General features: G+C 34.5%; 2 protein-coding genes across 2 annotated transcripts in view; both read right to left on the minus strand.

Annotated features, from left to right (window-relative positions):
- Syn1 (Syntrophin-like 1) overlaps window positions 1-24922 on the minus strand; it is a 76421-nt gene that overhangs the window by 31402 nt on the left and 20097 nt on the right. The window contains exons 2-4 of the mRNA XM_075307321.1: window positions 11224-11601; window positions 10908-11148; window positions 10425-10659 (exon numbers count right to left, since the gene is read on the minus strand). Of these exons, the coding sequence (XP_075163436.1) occupies window positions 10425-10659; window positions 10908-11148; window positions 11224-11456 (709 nt within the window). The 5' untranslated portion in view covers window positions 11457-11601. The remainder of the gene's footprint in view (window positions 1-10424; window positions 10660-10907; window positions 11149-11223; window positions 11602-24922) is intronic.
- On the minus strand, window positions 2205-3487 carry LOC142234755 (uncharacterized). The gene has a single exon (XM_075305928.1). The coding sequence runs from the start codon at window positions 3314-3316 to the stop codon at window positions 2318-2320; it is 999 nt and encodes a 332-aa protein (XP_075162043.1). The 5' UTR covers window positions 3317-3487; the 3' UTR covers window positions 2205-2317.

The raw sequence follows: 24922 nt of genomic DNA on the forward strand, positions 1-24922 counted from the left end.
TTCTTTAAAAATAAATTTGCTCTTAAAGAAAATAGTTTACATTAAAGGTGAATTTCATTTGTCTATAATTTCGTTCTGGAGGAAAGTATTTTTGCTTTATGTGAATACAGAACATACAGCTCATATACACATCAACCCAATTGTAAACGTCGGATTCTCTCTTTCTTACATAAAATATAAATTTCGGTTAGAACAAAAAAAAATGTTTGATTAGAAAAAAAGAACAAATTTAATTTTTCAATGTATTTCAAAATTTGTTCGTACAATTTCGTGGGGGTTTATGTTTATGTTTCCGATTCCGGAATCCATTTTATGTTTGCCAAGAAAACAATATTTTTTCGGCAAAAATGTTCCATTATTCCTCTTCCACAAATAACCTTTTGCTGTGGGAGGTGATCACATTCCTTCGCTTTGCGGAATGTTTAGTGGGAGCACCTCTAGCTTTGACACCCATCTATTGCTGCTCTTAATCGTATTTTTGACGAGAGACCACCATTCTTTTTGAAACCTTTTCTTGTTTCCGACACCTTATTGCTATTCCATGATGTCTTTTAATTTTAATTACCATTTTTTCATTGTTGATTTAATGTGCAGGTTGGTGGTTGGCTGTAGACAGATAATGACTCTCAGTTCTTTTTTTTTTTTGCACATATCTGTCTTTCACCCAGTGAGCCTAAGCAAAGGAGACTTAGTTGTACTTCAATTGAGTTCCTTTGTGCCTTCTGTTATTTAATTTTAGATTTCTTTGCTTTCGTTTTATTTTGAAATGGTTCGTTTGTTGACTGGTTTTGTTATCGGTAATGCTGTTGTTACTTTTTATATGGTTGTTGCTATTGCTGGTATCTTACTTGCCGACTTTATATCACTCGCTCGCTCCTTGGTTTTGTTCATTTGTTATTGTACCTTTAATTGTATTTTTGCTAAGGGTGTTTAATTTAATTCTACCTTGTATCACAGGGACACAGAAACAAATACACCCTCTCCCCTTCCACATTCACACACATACACACCCACACAAAACCTATACTCCCTCACAAGTTTTGGAACAACAGGCCATACATAATGATAAGAGTAGAAAGCGCCAAACTTGGTGTGACATGTAAACGAGTTTTAAGTACATTAAGGACATTAAACGAATTTATTGCCTACTACGCTTCATGGCCTCCATTTTTCCAGTAGAAGACAAAAAACACCAAACAAACACAAAGGACTTAATGATAAAAACCCCCTCAAAGGAATTCAATAGAATTTATTTCTACCTTAGCATAATAACCCGGTTTTGTTTTCATGTTTTGACTTTTGTTGTTCTTTGCATAAATCCCCAATGTATTCGAATTCCATGCTGGGCTTGCTGTCTTGTGTTCTGGCTTTTGTTGTGTTACCAACTAAAGCGTTCATGGAGTCAGTTTATTTTCATTTCTTTGGAAATCTAATATTCCCAATTAGACCATTTTTTCATATCAATTTTCATGGCCTACACATTTTGAGGGGCTTCTATGTGATAGAGTAATTGATTTGCGAAAATACCATAAATATTACTTCGTTTCTTATATCCTCGTAGAAGCCCTAGGATTTTCACATTAAGCTTTTCATGTTTTTGCATTGGAATTTTTAAATGGCAAAGAAAAAACTCAAAGTTAAGGACTTCAAGGCCAAAGTATTTGAAATGATGGCGACCACAATGAGAAACTAAATAATATCATAAATTTTTGGGTATTATTATACGCTTCACCAGCGTATAGTAAATATGGTCCTCCTCATAGCTGGTCCTCCAGAGTTAGGGTTTAAATCACGTTATCTTTCAAACGAGAGAAAAAGTCCGGACCCTAAATTTTACACCCAGAGAAGAAATATAACCACCTCAACCATGTTTCAAGAGCAAACTGTTTTTTTTTGGACGGGGAACATGTTTGCGACAACTCTGTTATTATTTTTTTTTAATTATATATCTGATTTCGGCAATCATATTTGCCAAGAAAACAATTTTTTTGCGACAAACATGTTCCATGGTCACCGCCCAAAAATAATATTTTGATCTTGAAACATGATTGGGGTGACTACATTCCTTCTCCTCATATATAGAAACCGTTTAGACATTCGATTTGCATTCGATTCGCTATAAAAAAAAAACGTTTGAGCCCTTTACAATGCTCTGAGGTAGTGGTAGAAAATCTTACTCTACAAAAATTCAAATTTTGAAATAATTTCTCTTACATAGTTCAATTTTTATTTCATTAAAAATAACAAACAAATGAATGTCTCATTTATCAAATGAAACACCATAGAAAACAATTCCAACTTGTCTAGTAGTAGGTAATTACAGGGTAATCAGACGTCCATTGACGCGTTGACTTCTTTTCGAGGGCTTAGAAGAGGAGACCAAACGGCCAAAGTAATAATCGTTTTGGCTGGGCAAAAGAACAAGGCGTCCGTTTTTGAGTTTTGTCAAACGGCTAAGAATTTCAATTTGCTGTTCAACCTCAGCTAATTCAGATTGAAGTTCATTATCTGCTTCACTCTCAGGAGCTCCATAAATTTCGGCAGGCTCTTGGATGGTAGTTTCCCCTTCTCCTACCAATTCCAAGGTTGTCTCAGCTGAGCCTTCTTGCGTCTCTTCTACTTGGGAATCGATATCGATGGCTTTCACTACTACTTCCTCTTGCTCAATACTTTCAACATCAGTTTTCGGCTCATTTGCTGGAGCTCCATAGATTGTCTCTGGAATTTCATTGACGGTAGTTTCTAAGACTTCTGCTTCACTTTCTGAGGTTTCTGGGGTTTGTTCAGCGGCAGGAATATCAGCAATAAACTCACTATCAGCATCATCCACAATAACAAAGGGAGCAGAGAAATCTTGGCTTTCTTCTTCGCTGGGAGGTTGAAAGTCTACAGCAGGTGCTGGCACTACTTCCGCTTCGAATTCCTCTTCGCTAAGCTTAGGTGAAAAATCCGGAGCTCCATATGTATCGGCTGGTGTGTAATCTTCTATTTCCGGCTTTTGGGTAGTTGTGGGAACAATTTCATCGAAATCCTCTAAAGTTGAGCTGGTGGTAGTTGACAATGTTTCAAAAGCTTCCGTTGTAGTATCGATTGCAGATTCAGTAACTGCCTTGGGCTTGGGTAAATCGAAGGGGATCCTTGGACGAAAACCAGCTTCAGGATAACCAGTTTTTGTTTCCACCAATGTCGAAGGGGTGGTGAATTCTATTTGGCGTGCTGATTTTCTACCATTTGACCTTTTCAAAGGAGTGGCTGAAGAGCTGCCAATGGCCAATGTCACTATAAGTGCTAGTTTTAATCCTCTTAATGTAATCATTGCAAATAGTGGTGGTTTCTCACAATCTAAAGCAACTATTGCTACTAATGATGATGAACTGGTTAACCTAAGCTTTTATACATAAAACAGAGTTTGGATGCGTATGATACAAGGTACGAGGTCTGAGCTCATAAAATATTTTGCCAAAAATTCGTATTCTCAAGTCCAATCAAATAGCACAGCACCATGGGTTAGCTGTATAAAATTGAATAACCTATAAATGATCAAGAATTCAATTCTTGTTGGAATCAAGGCAATCTCAACAAACAAAAAAACACTGAAATACTCTCCAGTAGAGCCATCAAAATGACATCGAAAAAATTGACAACAGCAACAATGAACAAAAAATCGATAAGGCGTTAAACGCATAATTGCTTTAGTCTCCGCCACAGACTTGGCTCCCTATTTCACTCCTTCTCTTCCACCCATTACTACCCTACCTCACTTGTTTGCTCTACCCATAGAGCATATATTCATTCATATGCTCTGTCAATATGATCTACCAAATGCTACCCCAATCGATGACTAAAGAGGCAGAGAATCGGTAAAAAATTAAAACAATTTAAAATATCACCAACCATCCACCCACCATTGATAAATAAAATAATATATGTATGTACATTAGGTTGGGCCGAATGTTTGTTTGGTTACATCAAAAAGGCGCGACAATATTTATCGAAGATGCCCTACAATGATGAATAGGAGCCCAAATGAAATAGTCTTGGCATATATGTCTATTTCCAAAAGCAAACCGGCCTATCAACAGAGGTCCATTTGCATTGTTATCAATAAGATGTAAACACACACACAAATTATACATTTGACCTTTGTAAGGATCAAATGTATATATCTCTCTCTCCCTTACAATACTTGTCTCCTCTTCGTTCTCAGTCATTACATCTCTCAACACTTACATTGCGAATCAATAGCCATCTTATCACAATTCTATCAATAGCAATATTTCAGTTTAGCCTAATACATGGAGTCCAAGAATGCCCTAGAAATATAAAAACATAGCGACAAACATATTTATGTGTTTCATTGTTGGGGTTCAATGTTAATTTGTAATAAATGATAATCATTCGTATGACCAACAACATCATGATGTCTCATACGATCTCAGCATATATAGCAGGCATTGATTGCAACAATTGAATATCTCAATAAAATAAACAATTCAGAGCAAAAAATCAAAATAAAATTAACTCTTCAACAAAGAGAATACAAATTGAAACCTCAGAGGCTACTAGACATCATTTTTTTGTGTATTCGTGTGAGACACCATTATATGCTGAAAGAGTCACACACAGCAATAGTGAGTGAGGCTGAAAGAGTGACATACAGTAATAATGAGTATCTACTGAACACCAAATATATTGTGATATAAAGATCATAATCTCTTTATATCATATTGAGATTAGTATCACTTAACTAAAAGCATTATTGGGCCACATGTATTTGTAAGAGAGATTTGGTAATCGTGGAGAGTCTGTGAAAAAATGCTATTAATATGAAAGTGAGAAAGAGAAGAAGGAACGTCTTTAAACATGTATGTAATACCCTAACCTATCCTTGCGAGTAAGTGGAGTTTGGCTCACTTAAATCTGATGCTATTAATTAAATATTTTTGGATAAGATATCAGGAAGATAAGACAATCTAGCGATATTCGTGATGTTGTCGTTGTAGTAAGACATTATTATAAATTATTAATTTTTTTTAAGATGGGCATGGTAGAGGTGTGCGCGTGACACGAAATTGTCGTGACACGCGTGATTCTCGCGTGAATCATGTAAGTCGTGAACAAAATTTGAAGGAACTCTCGTGAATTTGCGTGAATGGGACTAAAATGAATATGTCGTGCGTGAGCGTGCGTGAGAAATAAAATCGGTTCGTGAGTGTGCGTGAATAAAATTTCTGCAAAATCACGCTCACGAAAAAAATCAATATTTAATTCATACTCGTATGTAAATTTAAATTAATTTAGCTCTCGAACTATATTCTATCTTTGAATTTTGTTACCTTTGCTGATTTCCGTTTGGAAAATGTCGTGAGTCTCGTGAATTTGTCGTGAATCACGTGAATTGTCGTGAATCGTGCGTGAGTGTGAGTCTTTAAAAGTAGTTCGTGCGTGAGTACTGGTTTTCATTTCGTGATTGTGCGTGAGTGGGATTGGCTACTACACGTATCGTCCGTGAGCGTGCGGGAATAAACATTTTGCTTCGTGAATGTGCGTGAGTGTGAGTGAAATTTCAGTCACGCGCACACCTCTAGGGCATGGGCTTCAAAGAGCAAAATATATGGGCTTCGGTCTTATCCAACGTTAATCTTGAAATGTAATTTAGGTATAAATTAATATATTTAGCCTTAGTTTTGATTATATAATGGCGAAATAATATATGTAAGTATATCATTTTTAAAATCTACGATTTCCCAGCAAAACTGCTTGCCAACAACAGATTTATCATTTCTAGAGATATACCATTTTGGCAGTAATTGAGCTCATACCATACCATACGTGCAAAGGTATGTCATTGTTGTTACTCCATGTGGCTACGTGCATTCATATGTTTGTCATCGCCTTTGATATATATTCACTTGTTTTTCGTATGAATTGATTTCGTTTCGTTTTCGTTTTGCTTGATTTCACAGTTGTAGCTTCAGCTGTTGCAGTATTCTATGCCACTCACGTACTTAAATTTATTGTATCGTTTTATTTTGACTCGTCACCCGACATCGTTCATGTTCAGCACTATATAGCTAAGAGCTTTACTCTGATGAGTTGTGTTGTATGCTATTTGACTGCGCTCCTTCTCTCTCTCTCACACAATAGTTCAGTATGTTTTATTCTGTATTTTTGTATCCTTATAGCGATGTATGCAAGTACAAAAGTGTGTATGATGTCCTTTAACTTGGGGCCCAATACTAGGCCCATTAATTATACACTCAACAAAGGTAAAGGGCCTAATTAGCGGTTTATTGTTTTCTTTACCAAGATTCATACATCCTTCTATTACGACATCACTGTAAGGATTAACAAGTAGTTAAGATTGCATGAAAATGTCAGGCCTTTTTAGCTTCATTTTACCACTGGGAATGCATCCGGAGTTTTCTGCACTTTTTTTGATGCGATTCCGAAGATGACAGTGTCTGTGTGGATATTATTTTCGATGGAATCATATTTTGGTGTTTTTAATGCAATGCACGAACACAAACAAAGGTTAAACTAAGCTATAAACTCTATGCTTATGTCTCATTCACTTACTTACAAGAGAGTAAACACCCTGAACGAAACATAATTCGGAATTTATAATGCATTTTTGACAGCAGTCAATGTCCTTATAGCCACTTAATTCTATTTTCTTCAAATAAACGAATAATTCCCCAAAAAAATGTATATCAGTAGAAAAACATACTAGTACCAAAAATAAATGTAAAAATTTATATAAATAAACTAAATAAAAAATTAGTTTGTTTACATAATAACTCTCGATGAATGAGGCGAACTATTCACACAAAGAAAATTTTGATGAATTTGAGCCAACGACATGTTTTCCTTGATACAACAAAATATTTTCATAAAGACAATGAAAGTATTCGTTAACAATGAGTTTCTTGTTGAAAGAAAATTAATTAAAATAATGAAAAAAATCGTTATATTTACGAATTTGTTTCGTTGCCTCTATTTTATTGACTCATTACGTGAATATAACGACACGTTTTCTACCAGTGTTTATAATTCTGTAGATGAAATTTGTTTAATCATATCGGTCCTGTCCTATCCGTTCTCCCCTTTTTTTTGTTCCCTCCACCATAGGATGGGGTATATTAACTTTGTCATTCCCTTTGTAACACATCGAAATATTGCTCTAAGACACCATAAAGTATATACACAGTCTCACATAAGTTTACATACCCTTGAGGTTTTTACCTTATAACTAAACATGTTTCTTGTTGTTGTTTATAATCCAGACTAAAAACATCTTCTTGAAAATGGACAAATACTTTGTTTTTCAAATTAATTTACAAAATCTAAAGCATATATATGCATATTTTATTATATTTTAATAATTAAAGAAAATACAATTTCTTAAACCGTATGTAAACTTGTGTAAGACTGTGTATATTCTGGGTCGTGGTGCAATTCCGAGTCGATCTAAAGATGTCCGTCAGTCCATCCGTCCGTCCGTCTGTTGAAATCACGCTAACTTCCGAACGAAACATGCTATCGACTTGAAACTTGGCACAAGTAGTTGTTATTGATGTAGGTCGGATGGTATTGCCAATGGGCCATATCGGACCACTTTTACGTATAGCCCCCATATAAACCGACGCTCAGATTTGGCTTGCGGAGCCTCTAAGAGAAGCAAATTTCCTTCGATCCGGCTGAAATTTGGTACATGGTGTTAACAACTACGCAAAAATTGGTCCACATTGGTCCATAATTATTTATAGCCCCCATATAAACCGATCCCCCGATTTGGCCTGCGGAGCCTCTAAGAGAAGCAAATTTCATCCGATCTGGCTGAAATTTGGTACATGGTGTTAGTATATGGTCTCTAACAGCCATGCAAAAATTGGTCCACATCGGTCCATAATTATATATAGCCCCCATATAAACCGATCGCCAGATTTGACCTCCGGAGCCTAATGGATGAGCAAAATAAATCCGATTCGGTTGAAATTTGGTACGTGGTGTAAGTATATGGTCTCTAACAACCGTCAGGAATTGGTCCATAATTAAATGTAGCCCTCATATAAACCGATCCCCAGATTTGACCTCCGGAGCCCCTTGAAAGAGCAAAATTCACCCGATCCGGTTGAAATTTTGTACGTGGTGTTAGTATATGGTATCTAACAACCATGCAAAAATTGGTCCATATCGGTCCACAATTATATGTAGCCCCCATTTAAACCGATCCCCAGATGTGACCTCCGGAGCTCTTGGAGGAGCAAAATTCATCCGATCCGGTTGTAATTTAGTACGTGGTGAAATTTGGTTCATTGCGCTAGTATATGGCCGCGAACAACCATGCCAAAATTGGTCCATATCGGTCTTCAGTTATATATAGCCGATCCCCAAAAATAATCTACCAAAATTTTATTTCTATAGAAAGTTATGTCAAAATTGTATTACTACAGAAAATTTTGTCAAAATTTTATTACTATAGAAAATTTTGTGAAAATGTTATTAATATACAAAATTTTGTCAACATTTTATTTCTATAGAAAATTTTGTGAAAATGTCATTACTATGTTATACAAAATTTTGTCAACATTTTATTTCTATAGAAAATTTTGTCAAAATTTTATTTCTATAGAAAATTTTGTGAAAATGTTATTGCTATAGAAAGTTTTGTCAAAATGTTATTTCTATAGAAAATTTTGTGAAAATGTTATTAATATACAAAATTTTGTCAACATTTTATTTCTATAGAAAATTTTGTGAAAATGTTATTACTTTACAACATTTTGTCAACATTTTATTTCTATAGAAAATTTTGTCAAAATGTTATTTCTATAGAAAATTTTGTCAAACGGAATTATATACGTATTTAATAGGCCTTTTTTATTTTCGTTTAATATATACCCCGTATGGTCTAACATAACTTACAATTGAAAAGATGGTGTTAAGAAGTTTTAAGATACCTTGCCATCGTCAAGTGTTACCGCAATCCATGGTGGAGGGTACATAAGATTCGGCCTGGTCGAACTTACAACCAAACGTATATACTTGTTTGGTTGTAATTAAGTGTACATAAAAATAAATTAAAATAAATTAAGTGTAAACTTTTTTAGTTAAACTGAATTAAATATTTTATATCTGGAACATTTTATCAAATGATTGCAAATGTGATGTACTTAAATACAGGTAATAATTTATTAGTTTTCTCTGAATATTTCGTGGTGCTGTCATCTGGCCCGCAATTGAGACACAATTTTCCTATGAACAATAAATTAAATATAAAAGTAATAATTTTTTTCATTCTCCAATAGGAAAATATTAAAAAAATTTACTAATTTATTTGTGGAAAATATCAGCAAATGGTTGAAAATGTGATGTACAAAAATTCAGCTAATAATTTATTATAAATGGCCATCATAATTTATTTTTCTTTGGATAGTTTCTGGTGTTGCCATCTGGCCGTATTTTATTTTATTCATTTGTATCTTTGAGGCCTGCAATGATGAATTATATCATATTTTTTTTCTTATATGCAATATTCTTTATACAACAAAATGGCAAATAATGTGCCATATGTGACCCTGCCTCCGCACATATATACATGCCCTATACAATGGATGTACGCTTAAACTGCGTACATAAACTACATTAAACCATTCAGCACGCACTCTCCCTCTCTTTCTCTCTCGCACACAATCACATTCACTCTCACCAATTGCTTTGTATCACTTATCTATGATGCACTGGCACTTACTCAAATCTCTCTCACACAATCAGCGCCACAATACAGCATGACATGGAAGAAAGTGATTATGAATAATGTTCCAGGGGAATATGTCAAAAACTTGTTTAAATTAATGGACTTAACAGCAAATGCCAGCAATGATTTTTTATCGCTGCAGCTTTAAGTGCCACAATGTTTGATATTTTCCAGAAGGCATAGATTAATTGTTGCCACAGGACAAAATATGGTATAAACCATATCGATGAGCTATATAATGATGGTCAAACAAATACGTAAACTATACACGCAAAAAAGAGGTTTAACTACTCCAAAAGTGGAATCTGGAGCATTTCCCATTTTATTTCAAACGTTTTCTCTTTAACTGGAATAAAAGCTGAGTTCTTGATAACAGTTGGCTTGTTTGTATTCAACGAGTTTGATTTGAATTTGGAGAAGAAACAAAATCACACTATTTTGGTATAAAATTTAGTTTTGCCCTCAAAATAATCCAATTTCAAAAGACAATTTATATATTTTATAGTCCATGAAAATTATTTGATTGCAATTAAATTTTCCTCAATGTGAGAATTTGTTTTTTAATTTATGGTACAATTGTTTGGCTTAATAGGATTAATTTTCTCTTTAATTTTAATTCTTAAAGTCACCTGAACTATCATTCCCATTATTCTCTCTCACTTACCTTCCAAATCCACAACACGGCCGGCTCGTTTCAAGGCTCTGACAGCTTCATCGTGTGTTGCTTCGCGTAATTCCTCACCATTCACCGAAAGTATTGCATCGCCCACATATAGGCCTTTTGCTTGATCTGCAGCCATGCCGCGAAATATTTTCGATATAAGAATTGGCATACGATTTTCACGGCCACCTTTGATGGATATACCAAGACCATTATTTTCAGACTTTATAATGCGTACCTAAGAGACATTGAGAGACGAGTTCATTAACTAAAGGAAAAAACTATACTCGAAGGAAAAGGCAAACTTAAAAAATCTAAATCGTATTTCTCTATTGATTCAAAATCGACCTTTAGATTTTTTTCAATAAAAATCATTTAACACACTATTTTATTTTAGAAAATTATAAAATCATTGAGTCTAAAAGGCAACTTAAATTGTTTATTTTCTTTTTTTAAAAATAAAATGTACCAAAATTTCAAACTTACATGTCTCTTTTGATTTGCCACATGATCAGGTACATCGCACATATCCATGCCACTGTCCAAAGTATTATTGTTCAGCATGTGATCACCATTGTCTGTTGTATCTAATTCGTTGCTGGGTGCTGTTGTTGTAGATGTAGTTGTGGCACCTCCTCCTCCACTGCCAATACCAACACCACCACCACCCATGCCTTGCATGGAAGCCGATGTGGGTATTGAACCATTGTGGCCACTGTGATTGCTCCTATAAGATAATAAAAAAAATATTTTTATTTAAACGATGTGCTTACAAATTTTTTTCACTTTTTATTCTCCTTACCCCAATGTTCCATTTAGTGTTGTTGATTGATCGCCACCATTGCCGGAATTCTCACAGGTTTCATCCAAACTTATAGCTAAATAGTCGGTTTCCAATGTCACCAGTACCCTATACCAGGCACCACGCACACGTGTCTCCAGTGTGCCACAACGCATTCCCGATGGTGATTGCGTTGGTAGGGGCTGAACCGGCTGATTGTTCAGCGTCCTACCCAAATTCGATGATTCCACCATAGTGATGTCCAGTTTGTCTAGCTTCTATCGTCTACTCAATCAAATGTATTACTCACACAGAAGATGGAATTGGACAAGACATTTTCAATACATGTGTTGATTCCTACTTGGGTTGCCATAAGTATTAGTAATTTTTCTTTTATCACTGTAAAAGGAAGAGAGAGAAAATATTAGTTCATATTGATCCAATAAAAAAGTTTTGTTCAAGTCCAACAAACATTCATTTGACATCATAAATTATATGAAAGGAGACCTTCTTCCAATTCTAAAAGAAAATTCGGCTGGATGTATTGAGACCCTAAATGTTCCTCTCCGCACAGATCATCTATGTAAAATTTAAGGTCTATGGCACTTACTGACATGTGAGAAGCTCTCGTTAGTCACTCATTTAATGTTGAGAATTAAATACTAAATACATTTTCGTTTGCATTTAAATTTACTTAAAGCTTTTTTTTTAATTTACATGAATTTTCTTGCAATTTAATTTCGATTGTGTTGAAGAATTACCTGTCCAAGGGTTTTCTTTTCAGCATTCTGTGATGAAGTATTTTTTGTCTACGGAATTTATTGCTTGATTATTTCCTACTCTCTCAGTTTTTGTTTTAGATTACCTCTTGAATATTCTTTTCTCTCTCTCTCTCCCTCTCTCACACCGGCGTAACGACAGGCCCAGGACAAAAACCTAAGAGACAATAGATTTCATTTTTCTGAAAATGTTTAAGAGTTAGCAATTCTATTTATTGTATTTAAAGTCCCGCAGGGGAGTCTGCATGGAAGTAATGGAACAATAACAATTGCAAGCCCCACTCTCTACATTTTAGACTTTTTGTTTCTAGCTTCACACCTCCCTAATAGGGATGTCTGGTTCGTTCGGTCATCAGTGTTTGTAGTTTTTGGGGAGGATGTTAACTTCTAATAGCTTCTAAGTGTGTGTGTGTGTGTCTGCATTAAACGAAAGCTGAAGGTAAACAATAAATATGCACACATAGTTACACACACACATATCTAACCACCAGTAAATTCACAAGCCCACTCACACTCATATGGCTATACATTCGCTACAAGGAGGATACCTACTCAACTCTAAACGACACAACGGCATTGATGGTTGTGCCAGCATGAATGTGCCTTTTCATCCACATGGCAGACACTTTGCTTTTTGTAAAAAAAAGAGAAAATAATTGTTACCCGCGGTGCTAAATTATGTTTGTATATGGGCATGGATATATGTGAGTTCAACAATATATGCATACAAAACAGGGTTGCCAAATTAAACGTAAAAATCAACCTTCATACATTGTTAAAATGATGCTCGATGGAAAGGTTTATTTTTTTGGATTTACCTTAGCAAACATTCACAACAAAACAATTGCACATATCAACATAATCTGTGCAATGGAGACAATGTGTTCAATTGATTTTTGTAAAATTGGGAACACTACAACCAAAGAAAATTTCTTTACTCCGAAATTTTAGACAAAAGAATTTATCTTTATGAGTAAATAAACCCGAACTTGTGGCCAACGATTCAACAATTGTCTCTATTTTTTTATTTTCCTTTAAAGCATATTTTTTAGAGTCAATAGAAAACTTTATCTAAAATTTCGTTTGTGCAGAAAAGAAAACTCTTCTTACAGCACAGCTGATACCCAATAACTAATGCCAATAATTTTAATATACATAACCACTCAGGTTTTTTTCATAACTTATTCTAAAAAATTGTTAAAACAAAAATCGTTTTGTTTACAAAAAAATATGTTGGGATCTTCTGAACAAAAAAAATATATGGCTAACTGGTGCTCTTTCCAAGCCCTGCACATATTGATTTAATCTAAACAAAAAATTAGAGTCGGATGGTAACCCTTAAGAAGTGTTTCTTCCTGAATGAAAGGATGTACACGTGAGAGTTAGAGTATGTGAACGTACAATCACACTCCATGATTGGGAAAGACTAGATGTGTGATACGCTAACCATTGCATTACTTACGATACACATATATAAATTGCGTCTCCTAAATAATGTCTCTGTTGCAAAAGGGCTCCTTCCACACAATCATTCTTCTGTAACTCTCAAGACAATCCCTAAGAAAAAATACGTTTACCATTGACGATATATTCGTGTTCTGGAGAAACATCTATAGTAAGTAACAACAATTCCGGTATACGAGTGCCACTTGAAAATTATTTACGCCTATATTGTGTAACGAATATGAACGAAAACTATTCTCAAACATTTTTAACTGCCGCTGGTTAACTCTTCCTTCTTAGTTGAATAACAATGTACCTCCATATTGTAGGCAAATCTCGGTCATATATATAGAGGTCCTTGCGAATACGTTTGTCATAACAGACCTGATAAAATTGCCCAGACAATTCATGGCCAACCGGAATGCATCCTCCAATACAGTTGATTATCTTGGAAACGGCCAATAACTCTGACATATAAGGAATACAAATTTTCATTGTCAAAAGAAATAAGCGTTCAATCTTCCATGCCAAAAAGAAGGTTGAGAAAATAGAGAAATCACAAATTAAAAGTTTCACACTGAACTATTGTTTTTGTTAATGAATAGAATGTATTTCCCCGAAACGAAGTTCCTGTGTTGCTTATAAATAATCTTCTTGGAGCCTAGGTCTTTATGTGATTACTTGTTCCTCAAAAATATATTGTAGGTCTATATGTAAATGAATTTTATCGAAAAAAGATATGTTTGTTTAGTTAAAACTTTTGCAATAAACCTCGTTCTAGACTAAGCTGTAGTGCAGTGTCACTTTTTTGTTTATTTTTTTTTTGTGATACCTTCGTTTCTAAACACTCTTTTAATAATGGCTTAGGCTTTTTGTTCAGTTCTCCTTTTTTGAGTGTCACTTGACGTACATCTTAAGGAGAATACCCGGCAAACATTTCTCATGACTACCACTAGATTCACATATAGTGCGGCACATTTAAGTTTTGAATGTTTTGCTTAGTTTTTTTTATTAAAAAACTCGTATATATCAAATTTGGTGAATATCGGAAAAATATTGGTACCTGCAATTTGCGAAGTAGATAATCGGATTAGATCGATGGAAGAAGTAATTCGTTCTACTCGACAGCATAGAAGAGCAGTGTTTAAAAAAGTTCCATGTCCATCCATAATCTGATGATTTACTGAACTGATTTACTTTGCGAAAAAATGCATCACTAAAAGTGATTTCAAATCGTAAAATATCCAAGCTAAAGGCCGATGTTGAATTCTTCAATCGAGAGCATAAATGGAAGCAACGAACTCTGCTAGAACGAACTTTAACATACGTGATATTAAAGACTACACACCCTAAACTTTTGGATGCGCACTTTACAAAATATTAAGTACAAATTTCTTTAAAATAATGAAATTTTAATTGAAATAAAGTTTAAAATCTTTACTTCAATTTTTTTATTAAATTTAGGACGTATGTCTTTGAACTAAGATAAATTTTACTTAAGTTAAACAAACACATTTTAAAGAAATCATCCTTAAATTAACCCTTTCACTACCGATGTTCACTTAGAAGGACATTCGAAAAAGACACCAAATTCTATTTTCCCACTTAGTTTGGATTTATTTCTCGATGTTATTTTAAAGTAGAGGCTTTAGTCTAAATAAGCTATAAATATTTTCCATATTGGTGAGGTCAAACATACATTTTTATAAACTTCTTTAGCAAAAAAACGAAAAATATGAAATTTTGAGAACATTTTTCTACTGTATGTTTCTAGTAAATGGATATTCATACAAAAACTATAGCTGATACTTTTTCGGGTTCTTTTTTGTATTTTTTCTCACATTTTGAAGAATATTATAGGCCAAATAGCGCTTCTTTGGTCACAATTCAAGAATCAAGTTTTCAGAACAAGCTCATATAGCTCTTGAAGTAATTGAGGTAGGTTTTCAAAATGGTAATTTTTGTTCTACATGCTGTTAGTAGAAAAATTAAAATTAGTAACATTAGGTTTATTTCGGCAGTGAGAGGGTTAACTAAAATATTTAATCTTTAGATTTAGAATAAAAATGCTTCAAATATAGGCAAAGACTTATTTTAACGTTTTAGCATCTTTGGTCTAAAGTTATTTTGATATAAGGAAAACATTTTTTACTTTGAACTATCCGTTATAATTTGAATTTTTAAACTGGCATTTGTTTGTTCGTGAATAGCTTTATTGATATACCGTGGATAGAAAATAAATATTCGATAAATGAGATCTTTATCCAAATTCTAATTTTATTGATCCTAGATTTAAAGCCAGATAAGTCACTAAAAAGTGTCTTATTGCTCGAAATCAAAATCCTTAAAAGAAGGACAAAATCCCTCGATCAAGTCAGTGCGAGATTACTACTCTTTATCCAAAGTCATTAACTCAGTAATCCCTGAATAGAGACAGAATCGAAGAATGTATCACTTCCACTCCAGAAAGCAGACACAAGTCGATAAAACATGCTAAAGGTGAAATTACATTCCCGGCATTAATTTTTGTTTTGATGTTACTTTCAAAGAAAAAAAAATCAACACTTCAATCACCGCATGGATTTACGATTTGTATGGAATTCCACCTTAATCCTTATGTATTAACTTGTCACACATCAGTGATAATATATGCTGGGTAGTATAGAAATTCTGTAATTTTATGAATATTAATGTTGGCGCTGTTTTTGTTGTTGTTGTTGTTTTTGTAGTCGTAGTAGTATAGGTATTTTAAAATGAAATGTTCTCTTGATGGTTGATGCTATTAGTGTCGTTGTTTGATATAGAAGTCCATGTACTGTACTTGAGACTGTACTGACATAATTGCAAGAGCGCATACAAAGTCATCTTGGCTTCGAGGTATACCTCATTCGTCAGCATCAATCCACATTCGCATCGTCACCATTATCCTCGCCATTGTCGTTGTTCTCATCACCATCATCTCACTGTTCCTCATTATTATAGGCATTAATGTCAGTACACATTCCCTCTCTTTCTCGATGCCATCTACCATTCATCTATTCATTCACCCAAAAACCACTCATTCACAAGCACACACATACAACACACACACACACACCAGTCATTCAACGCCTCTCTTGAAATATTCGTTTCTGTTTCGTCTGCTATTTGGTCTTTTCCGTCACAACAATCGCGTAAAATATTTATCAAGAAACGGAAGTGAAAGAGAAAAACACCAACAATCAGTCAAACGGACGCTTCAAATGTCCTTTGTTGTGATTTTCTCTTCTTTTTCCATTTCATTTTTGTTGTTGCAGTCCTTTGCTGTTTGAACGATAAAGCACACGATGCATAAACCAACAGCTTACCATTCAAATGACAATCATCCCAGATCAGGCCAAAGTTCGAGCACAATGGGACGTATGAATGATTGCAATGCAATGCAAGGAGCTGATTCATACGCAACCGCGCACATTTTCACGAAATTGCAACCAACGATAAAAGGAGATGAAATGAACTCGAGGCCCATTTTATTGGGCTATTCCATGAGAAAATGAGAGGAATCGGCACAATGTTTGTCATTTGAGCAAATCTTGGAAATACTAAGATAATACCTACTGCCAATATTTTTGGGCTCTACATTCATGTAATATTCTTCAAAGGGTTTAATGAATTGTAAAATAAATTCCCTGCTTCTGTGGAGAAATTAGAAATGTATCCTGCTGATAAAGGGCTAGTGGCTGTTGCATTGATAATGTTTCCCAAGTTCCTTTCAATAACATGGACATAAGTAGAAGAGAGTAAGCTTACTAAAGTGATGATTGGTGCAATTTGTAAAGCCCAGTTGGCTTTCATGAGATAATAATAAATTGGAAGGTTATTCAGTGGCACGAAGTGGTGTCTAGGGTCAGCTTTCAACAGACCATGAAAAGTTACTTGAATATATGATAAACTGTTGTAGGAATCCAAAAAAAGTCATACATCTTGCTAAAGTTATTAGAAAAAAACTGGTTTGCTACTCAACTTACATAAGAATTCACAACAAGGAAAATTAATATTTTAATGAATCATAATGCCAGATTTCCAAAAGAAGAATGCCTTCCCACGACAAGATATTCCATAAATCACACAAAAAGCTTTACCAGCAAAGAAATTTCATGATCCACATACTTTTGTAAAAGTTAATGCTACCATAACCAAATATACAAATAAATCTGTAAACATTCAGATATACTTTTGTATTTAAGTGTGTGTGTGTGTATGTGTCCTGGGATTCGCATATGGGGACCATCAACATCTCTCTCTGCCGGCAAAATATATCATATTCAAGAATACTTTAAGTTACCCTAATCCCAGTAATCCTATAGCCCCCTCACCCACGCCATATGTGCATATGTGAAGCCTAAAGGCCAAAACAAAAACGGCGAACTTAATACTAACCCTCCTCTGCCTTTCCTCAAAGCTCTTATGGTATAGCACCTTCTCTCGACCACCAAATAAAATAACAATAATAATAAGGAAAATACAAACATTTTCACTCAGCAATTTTGGTGGCGGAAAGGGAAATAATCACATACATGCTCACACAAACACACGCTCACACATATCTACTCTCAGAGTATGGGCTAAGTACATAATCATAAAAACAAACGGACAATGGTAACGGCAGCAAACAAAAATAGAAATTAGAAAACTAACCAAACAAAAACAAAAAGAAGAAGAAGAAGCATTTGGGAGAAAAATAACTGCAAATGATGCGGTCGGATGGTCGTTTCCATTCACTGCGAATATTTCCTGAAAGGCATAGCGCTAAGAGACTGAGACTGAGAGAGAGATACAGACGAGTAAGGGAAGAGGCGTTAGCAGAGAAAAGACGTGAGTGTGTAATTTATAACCACGAATATGAATTCTTTCTATTGTTTTTCTCATTGTTTTTGTTGTTACTGCTGCTATCCTTGTTGGTGTTGTTGCAGTTGTTATTGTGGCATAAAAACTTGAAGTGCAATTTATAATACCAGGGATTAGTAGAGGAATTAGTATTTTATGTCAGAATGTTAGTATGAGAGTTTGAAACGATGGTCGTTGTGTGAGTCTATGTTATGCTGGGAAGTGTAGATAGTGCAGATAGAGAGGTCTTGAACCAATATGGTTCACTCATACGACCCATATAGATGTCTGTGTGTGTAGTAGTACTAAACACAATGGGGACTGCAAACGTCAACTGTATGCCGCATATATAGGGTGAGTGCAGCAAATGTGGTATACCTATTTGATTTTCGATAACCAAATTTTTTGTGTTTCTCCGACGAGGCTAAGATTTTATCACATTCATTTTACTAATGTTAGCCATCCACGCAACTATGAGCGAAAAATAAGAAACCCATAATATCGGATATATTTGCGAATTTATTAAAAAACACAGTAAGCACGAATTCATAAAATGTGCAGGTAATGTGGTACACCATAATGTATATTTTTTTGTAAAAATAAAAAATGCAATATGTGTATCGAAATTGCATACATGTCATGCTTATTTAGTACTCGTCAGTTATTTACATTCGAAAATTAATAAACTGAAAATATACTTTCACACAAAACGAAATGATTAAGGACCACAAAAAAAAAAACATTCGAGCACGGGTAAATGTGAATTCTTTTAACTGGCACAAAGAAAGAGTTGCAAAAATCAAACTGATCTTTGATTGATTCATTCTCTGACAGCCACGATCTATTCAGTTTGGTTTAGTTATTCGTATGTTGTTAGATAGAGAAAAAAGCTAATATACCACATTACCAGTCGGTACCACATTTGCAGCACTCACCCTATTTATTTGAATTTTATTGAGCCTATATCAAGGAATGGATCTGTGTACATTTTTTGGTAAAGCTCAATGTATGCCAATTTTCTCTTCAAAAATCGTGTTTAAGGCCACCATTTTCAAGAGGCGACAATCAGAGTCAATTTTTTTGTACTGGAAAAGTCACATTTGAATTGTCAACTAGCGAAATTTTTAGGCATTTCTCTAATTAACCCTTTCACTACCGAAATAAAAACCTTAATCTTACTTTTTTTTGACTTGTACTAACAGCATGTAGAAAAAAATTTTAGAATTTTGAGAATCTATCTCAATTAGTTCAAGAGATATATGAATTTGTTCTGAAAATTTTATTCTTCAATTGTCAGCAAATGACCTTACGAAAATAAGCGATTTTGATATATAATATGCCAAAGTGTGAGAAAGTGAGAAAATACAAAAATGAATCCGAAAAAATATCAATATAGTTTTTGTATGAATTTTAATTTACTAGAGACATACTTGGTGTCAAAATTTCGTATTTTTCGTTTATTGTTAAAGAAGTTTATAAAAATGCATTTGCATGAAATAAATCGAAACTAGTTCGGGAGCTAGAGTTTTCTCATATTACATAATTTGAGCTCGTAACGAAAAATATTCATCTCAACTCCTGGATCTACATTCAAAAAATTTTTTTTCATCTTAAACATACTGCTTTTTATCATTGAATTTCTCGAAATCTATTTATACATCTGTAGATGTCATCATAATTTAAAATCAAAATCTCCCCAATGTGTTCAACGCCTTTTTGCTATTGGAGTTTTTACGAATATACGAGCTGGTCTATAATACCCATAGCATAAGCAGGAATAATGCTGATGCAGCAGCTTAAATATATTACACAAAAGAATATAAAATCCCATTCCTACCCTATATTTTTAACGCCTCTTTACGCATAGATACTCCAGTGTAAAGTATTAATCCCCATCCCCTCTTTGGCCATCCAAAGAAGGGATTATGGTAAGCAACATCTACAGTAACGTCAACAATAATAACAAGAATCTAAATTAATATTAGCACATGGTAAGAGGTTTGAAAAATGTGTCATCATTCCGACTGGCTATTACATCGCATATCCAACGCAAAAAATATCATAATAATCTAAACTATTATTATTATTATTAGTAAGACGTTAAGTTAAATATATTTTTTAATTTATTGTTATGGAAAATTTATATTTATATTTTATTTATATTTTATATTTATTGTGAAAATAACCAAGCCTTTAGGCCAATATAAAATGGTTATAAAAAAGACTACAAAAGTAACTTTAAATATCTAAAAATTTGACCAAAAATAACAAAATAAAAATTGGAATAAAAACTAACAGTAATAAATTATAAAAGATAAGAACAAAGAATAAAAAAATGAAATAAAAAACTATTTTAGTGATTTAGAAAGCAAAGTGAGAAAAACTACTAAACAATGGGTAACAAAGAACTTATTACTACTAAAATATCATTACTACAAAATGTGATTTTTTTTTTGCAATTTACGTATTTATTTTTTATTATAAATATTTAGTTCTAATAATTAAGCTCTAATAATATTTAGCTCTAATAAAACCTTACTTTATTTATTTATTATTATTCTATTTTTTTTATAATATATTTTTATACCCTTCACCACTACTGTGGTACAGGGTATAATAAGTTTGTGCATTTGTATGTAACGCCAAGAAGGAGTAATCATAGACCAACCTTTTAGTATACGGATCGGCTTAGAATTAAATTCTGAGTCGATTTAGCGATGTCCGTCTGTCTGTCTGTCCGTCTGTCTGTCCGTCTGTCTGTCTGTCTGTCTGTCTGTCTGTTGATGTATTTTTGTGTGCAAAGTACAGCTCGCAGTTTTAGTCCGATTGTCCTAAAATTTGGTATAGGGTCCTGTTTCGGCTCAAAGACGATCCCTATTGATTTTGGAAAAAATCGGTTCAGATTTAGATATAGCTGCCATATATATTTTTCGCCGATCTGGTCATAATTGGCGTGTATATCAACCGATCTTCCTCAAATTCCGTACATCCGAATATTTTATGGATCTCGAAAAACTTGCAAAATACCAGCCAAATCGGTTCAGATTTAGATATAGCTCTCATATATAGCTTTCGCCCGATTTACACTCATTTGCCCAAAGAGGCCAATTTTTAACGCCGATTTGGTTGAAATTTTGCACTGGGAGTAGAATTAGCATTGTAACTATGCGTGCCAAATTTGGTTGAAATCGGTTCAGATTTGGATATATCTCCCATATATAGCTTTCGCCCGATTTACACTCATATGACCACAGAGGCCAATTTTTAACTCCGATTTAGTTGAAACTTTGCACAGGGAGTAGAATTAGCATTGTAGCTATGCGTGCCAAATTTGTTTGAAATCGGTTCAGATTTGGATATATCTCCCATATATAGCTTTCGCCCGATTTACACTCATATGACCACAGAGGCCAATTTTTTGCTCCGATTTAGTTGAAATTTTGCACAGGGAGTAGAATTAGCATTGTAGCTATGCGTGCCAAATTTGGTTGAAATCGGTTCAGATTTAGATATATCTCCCATATATAGCTTTCGCCCGATTTACACTCATATGACCACAGAGGCCAATTCTTAACTCCGATTTAGTTGAAATATTGCACAGGGAGTAGGATTAGCATTGTAACTATGCGTGCCAAATTTGGTTGAAATCGGTTCAGATTTAGATATAGCTCCCATATATTTGTTTTTCTGATTTCGACAAAAATGGTCAAAATACCAACAATTTCCTTGTAAAATCGCCACTGCCTAGTCGCAAAGTTGTAAAAATGACTCTAATTTTCCTAAACTTCTAATACATATATATCGAGCGATAAATCATAAATAAACTTTTGCAAAGTTTCCTTAAAATTGCTTCAGATTTAAATGTTTCCCATATTTATACCCTTCACCACTACTGTGGTACAGGGTATAATAAGTTTGTGCATTTGTATGTAACGCCAAGAAGGAGTAATCATAGACCAACCTTTTAGTATACGGATCGGCTTAGAATTAAATTCTGAGTCGATTTAGCGATGTCCGTCTGTCTGTCTGTCCGTCTGTCTGTCCGTCTGTCTGTCTGTCTGTCTGTCTGTCTGTTGATGTATTTTTGTGTGCAAAGTACAGCTCGCAGTTTTAGTCCGATTGTCCTAAAATTTGGTATAGGGTCCTGTTTCGGCTCAAAGACGATCCCTATTGATTTTGGAAAAAATCGGTTCAGATTTAGATATAGCTGCCATATATATTTTTCGCCGATCTGGTCATAATTGGCGTGTATATCAACCGATCTTCCTCAAATTCCGTACATCCGAATATTTTATGGATCTCGAAAAACTTGCAAAATACCAGCCAAATCGGTTCAGATTTAGATATAGCTCTCATATATAGCTTTCGCCCGATTTACACTCATTTGCCCAAAGAGGCCAATTTTTAACGCCGATTTGGTTGAAATTTTGCACTGGGAGTAGAATTAGCATTGTAACTATGCGTGCCAAATTTGGTTGAAATCGGTTCAGATTTGGATATATCTCCCATATATAGCTTTCGCCCGATTTACACTCATATGACCACAGAGGCCAATTTTTAACTCCGATTTAGTTGAAACTTTGCACAGGGAGTAGAATTAGCATTGTAGCTATGCGTGCCAAATTTGTTTGAAATCGGTTCAGATTTGGATATATCTCCCATATATAGCTTTCGCCCGATTTACACTCATATGACCACAGAGGCCAATTTTTTGCTCCGATTTAGTTGAAATTTTGCACAGGGAGTAGAATTAGCATTGTAGCTATGCGTGCCAAATTTGGTTGAAATCGGTTCAGATTTAGATATATCTCCCATATATAGCTTTCGCCCGATTTACACTCATATGACCACAGAGGCCAATTCTTAACTCCGATTTAGTTGAAATATTGCACAGGGAGTAGGATTAGCATTGTAACTATGCGTGCCAAATTTGGTTGAAATCGGTTCAGATTTAGATATAGCTCCCATATATTTGTTTTTCTGATTTCGACAAAAATGGTCAAAATACCAACAATTTCCTTGTAAAATCGCCACTGCCTAGTCGCAAAGTTGTAAAAATGACTCTAATTTTCCTAAACTTCTAATACATATATATCGAGCGATAAATCATAAATAAACTTTTGCAAAGTTTCCTTAAAATTGCTTCAGATTTAAATGTTTCCCATATTTATACCCTTCACCACTACTGTGGTACAGGGTATAATAAGTTTGTGCATTTGTATGTAACGCCAAGAAGGAGTAATCATAGACCAACCTTTTAGTATACGGATCGGCTTAGAATTAAATTCTGAGTCGATTTAGCGATGTCCGTCTGTCTGTCTGTCCGTCTGTCTGTCCGTCTGTCTGTCTGTCTGTCTGTCTGTCTGTTGATGTATTTTTGTGTGCAAAGTACAGCTCGCAGTTTTAGTCCGATTGTCCTAAAATTTGGTATAGGGTCCTGTTTCGGCTCAAAGACGATCCCTATTGATTTTGGAAAAAATCGGTTCAGATTTAGATATAGCTGCCATATATATTTTTCGCCGATCTGGTCATAATTGGCGTGTATATCAACCGATCTTCCTCAAATTCCGTACATCCGAATATTTTATGGATCTCGAAAAACTTGCAAAATACCAGCCAAATCGGTTCAGATTTAGATATAGCTCTCATATATAGCTTTCGCCCGATTTACACTCATTTGCCCAAAGAGGCCAATTTTTAACGCCGATTTGGTTGAAATTTTGCACTGGGAGTAGAATTAGCATTGTAACTATGCGTGCCAAATTTGGTTGAAATCGGTTCAGATTTGGATATATCTCCCATATATAGCTTTCGCCCGATTTACACTCATATGACCACAGAGGCCAATTTTTAACTCCGATTTAGTTGAAACTTTGCACAGGGAGTAGAATTAGCATTGTAGCTATGCGTGCCAAATTTGTTTGAAATCGGTTCAGATTTGGATATATCTCCCATATATAGCTTTCGCCCGATTTACACTCATATGACCACAGAGGCCAATTTTTTGCTCCGATTTAGTTGAAATTTTGCACAGGGAGTAGAATTAGCATTGTAGCTATGCGTGCCAAATTTGGTTGAAATCGGTTCAGATTTAGATATATCTCCCATATATAGCTTTCGCCCGATTTACACTCATATGACCACAGAGGCCAATTCTTAACTCCGATTTAGTTGAAATATTGCACAGGGAGTAGGATTAGCATTGTAACTATGCGTGCCAAATTTGGTTGAAATCGGTTCAGATTTAGATATAGCTCCCATATATTTGTTTTTCTGATTTCGACAAAAATGGTCAAAATACCAACAATTTCCTTGTAAAATCGCCACTGCCTAGTCGCAAAGTTGTAAAAATGACTCTAATTTTCCTAAACTTCTAATACATATATATCGAGCGATAAATCATAAATAAACTTTTGCAAAGTTTCCTTAAAATTGCTTCAGATTTAAATGTTTCCCATATTTATACCCTTCACCACTACTGTGGTACAGGGTATAATAAGTTTGTGCATTTGTATGTAACGCCAAGAAGGAGTAATCATAGACCAACCTTTTAGTATACGGATCGGCTTAGAATTAAATTCTGAGTCGATTTAGCGATGTCCGTCTGTCTGTCTGTCCGTCTGTCTGTCCGT

This window comes from Haematobia irritans, chromosome 4 (assembly GCF_050003625.1).
Source record: "Haematobia irritans isolate KBUSLIRL chromosome 4, ASM5000362v1, whole genome shotgun sequence".
Classification (NCBI taxonomy): Eukaryota; Metazoa; Arthropoda; class Insecta; order Diptera; family Muscidae; genus Haematobia; species Haematobia irritans.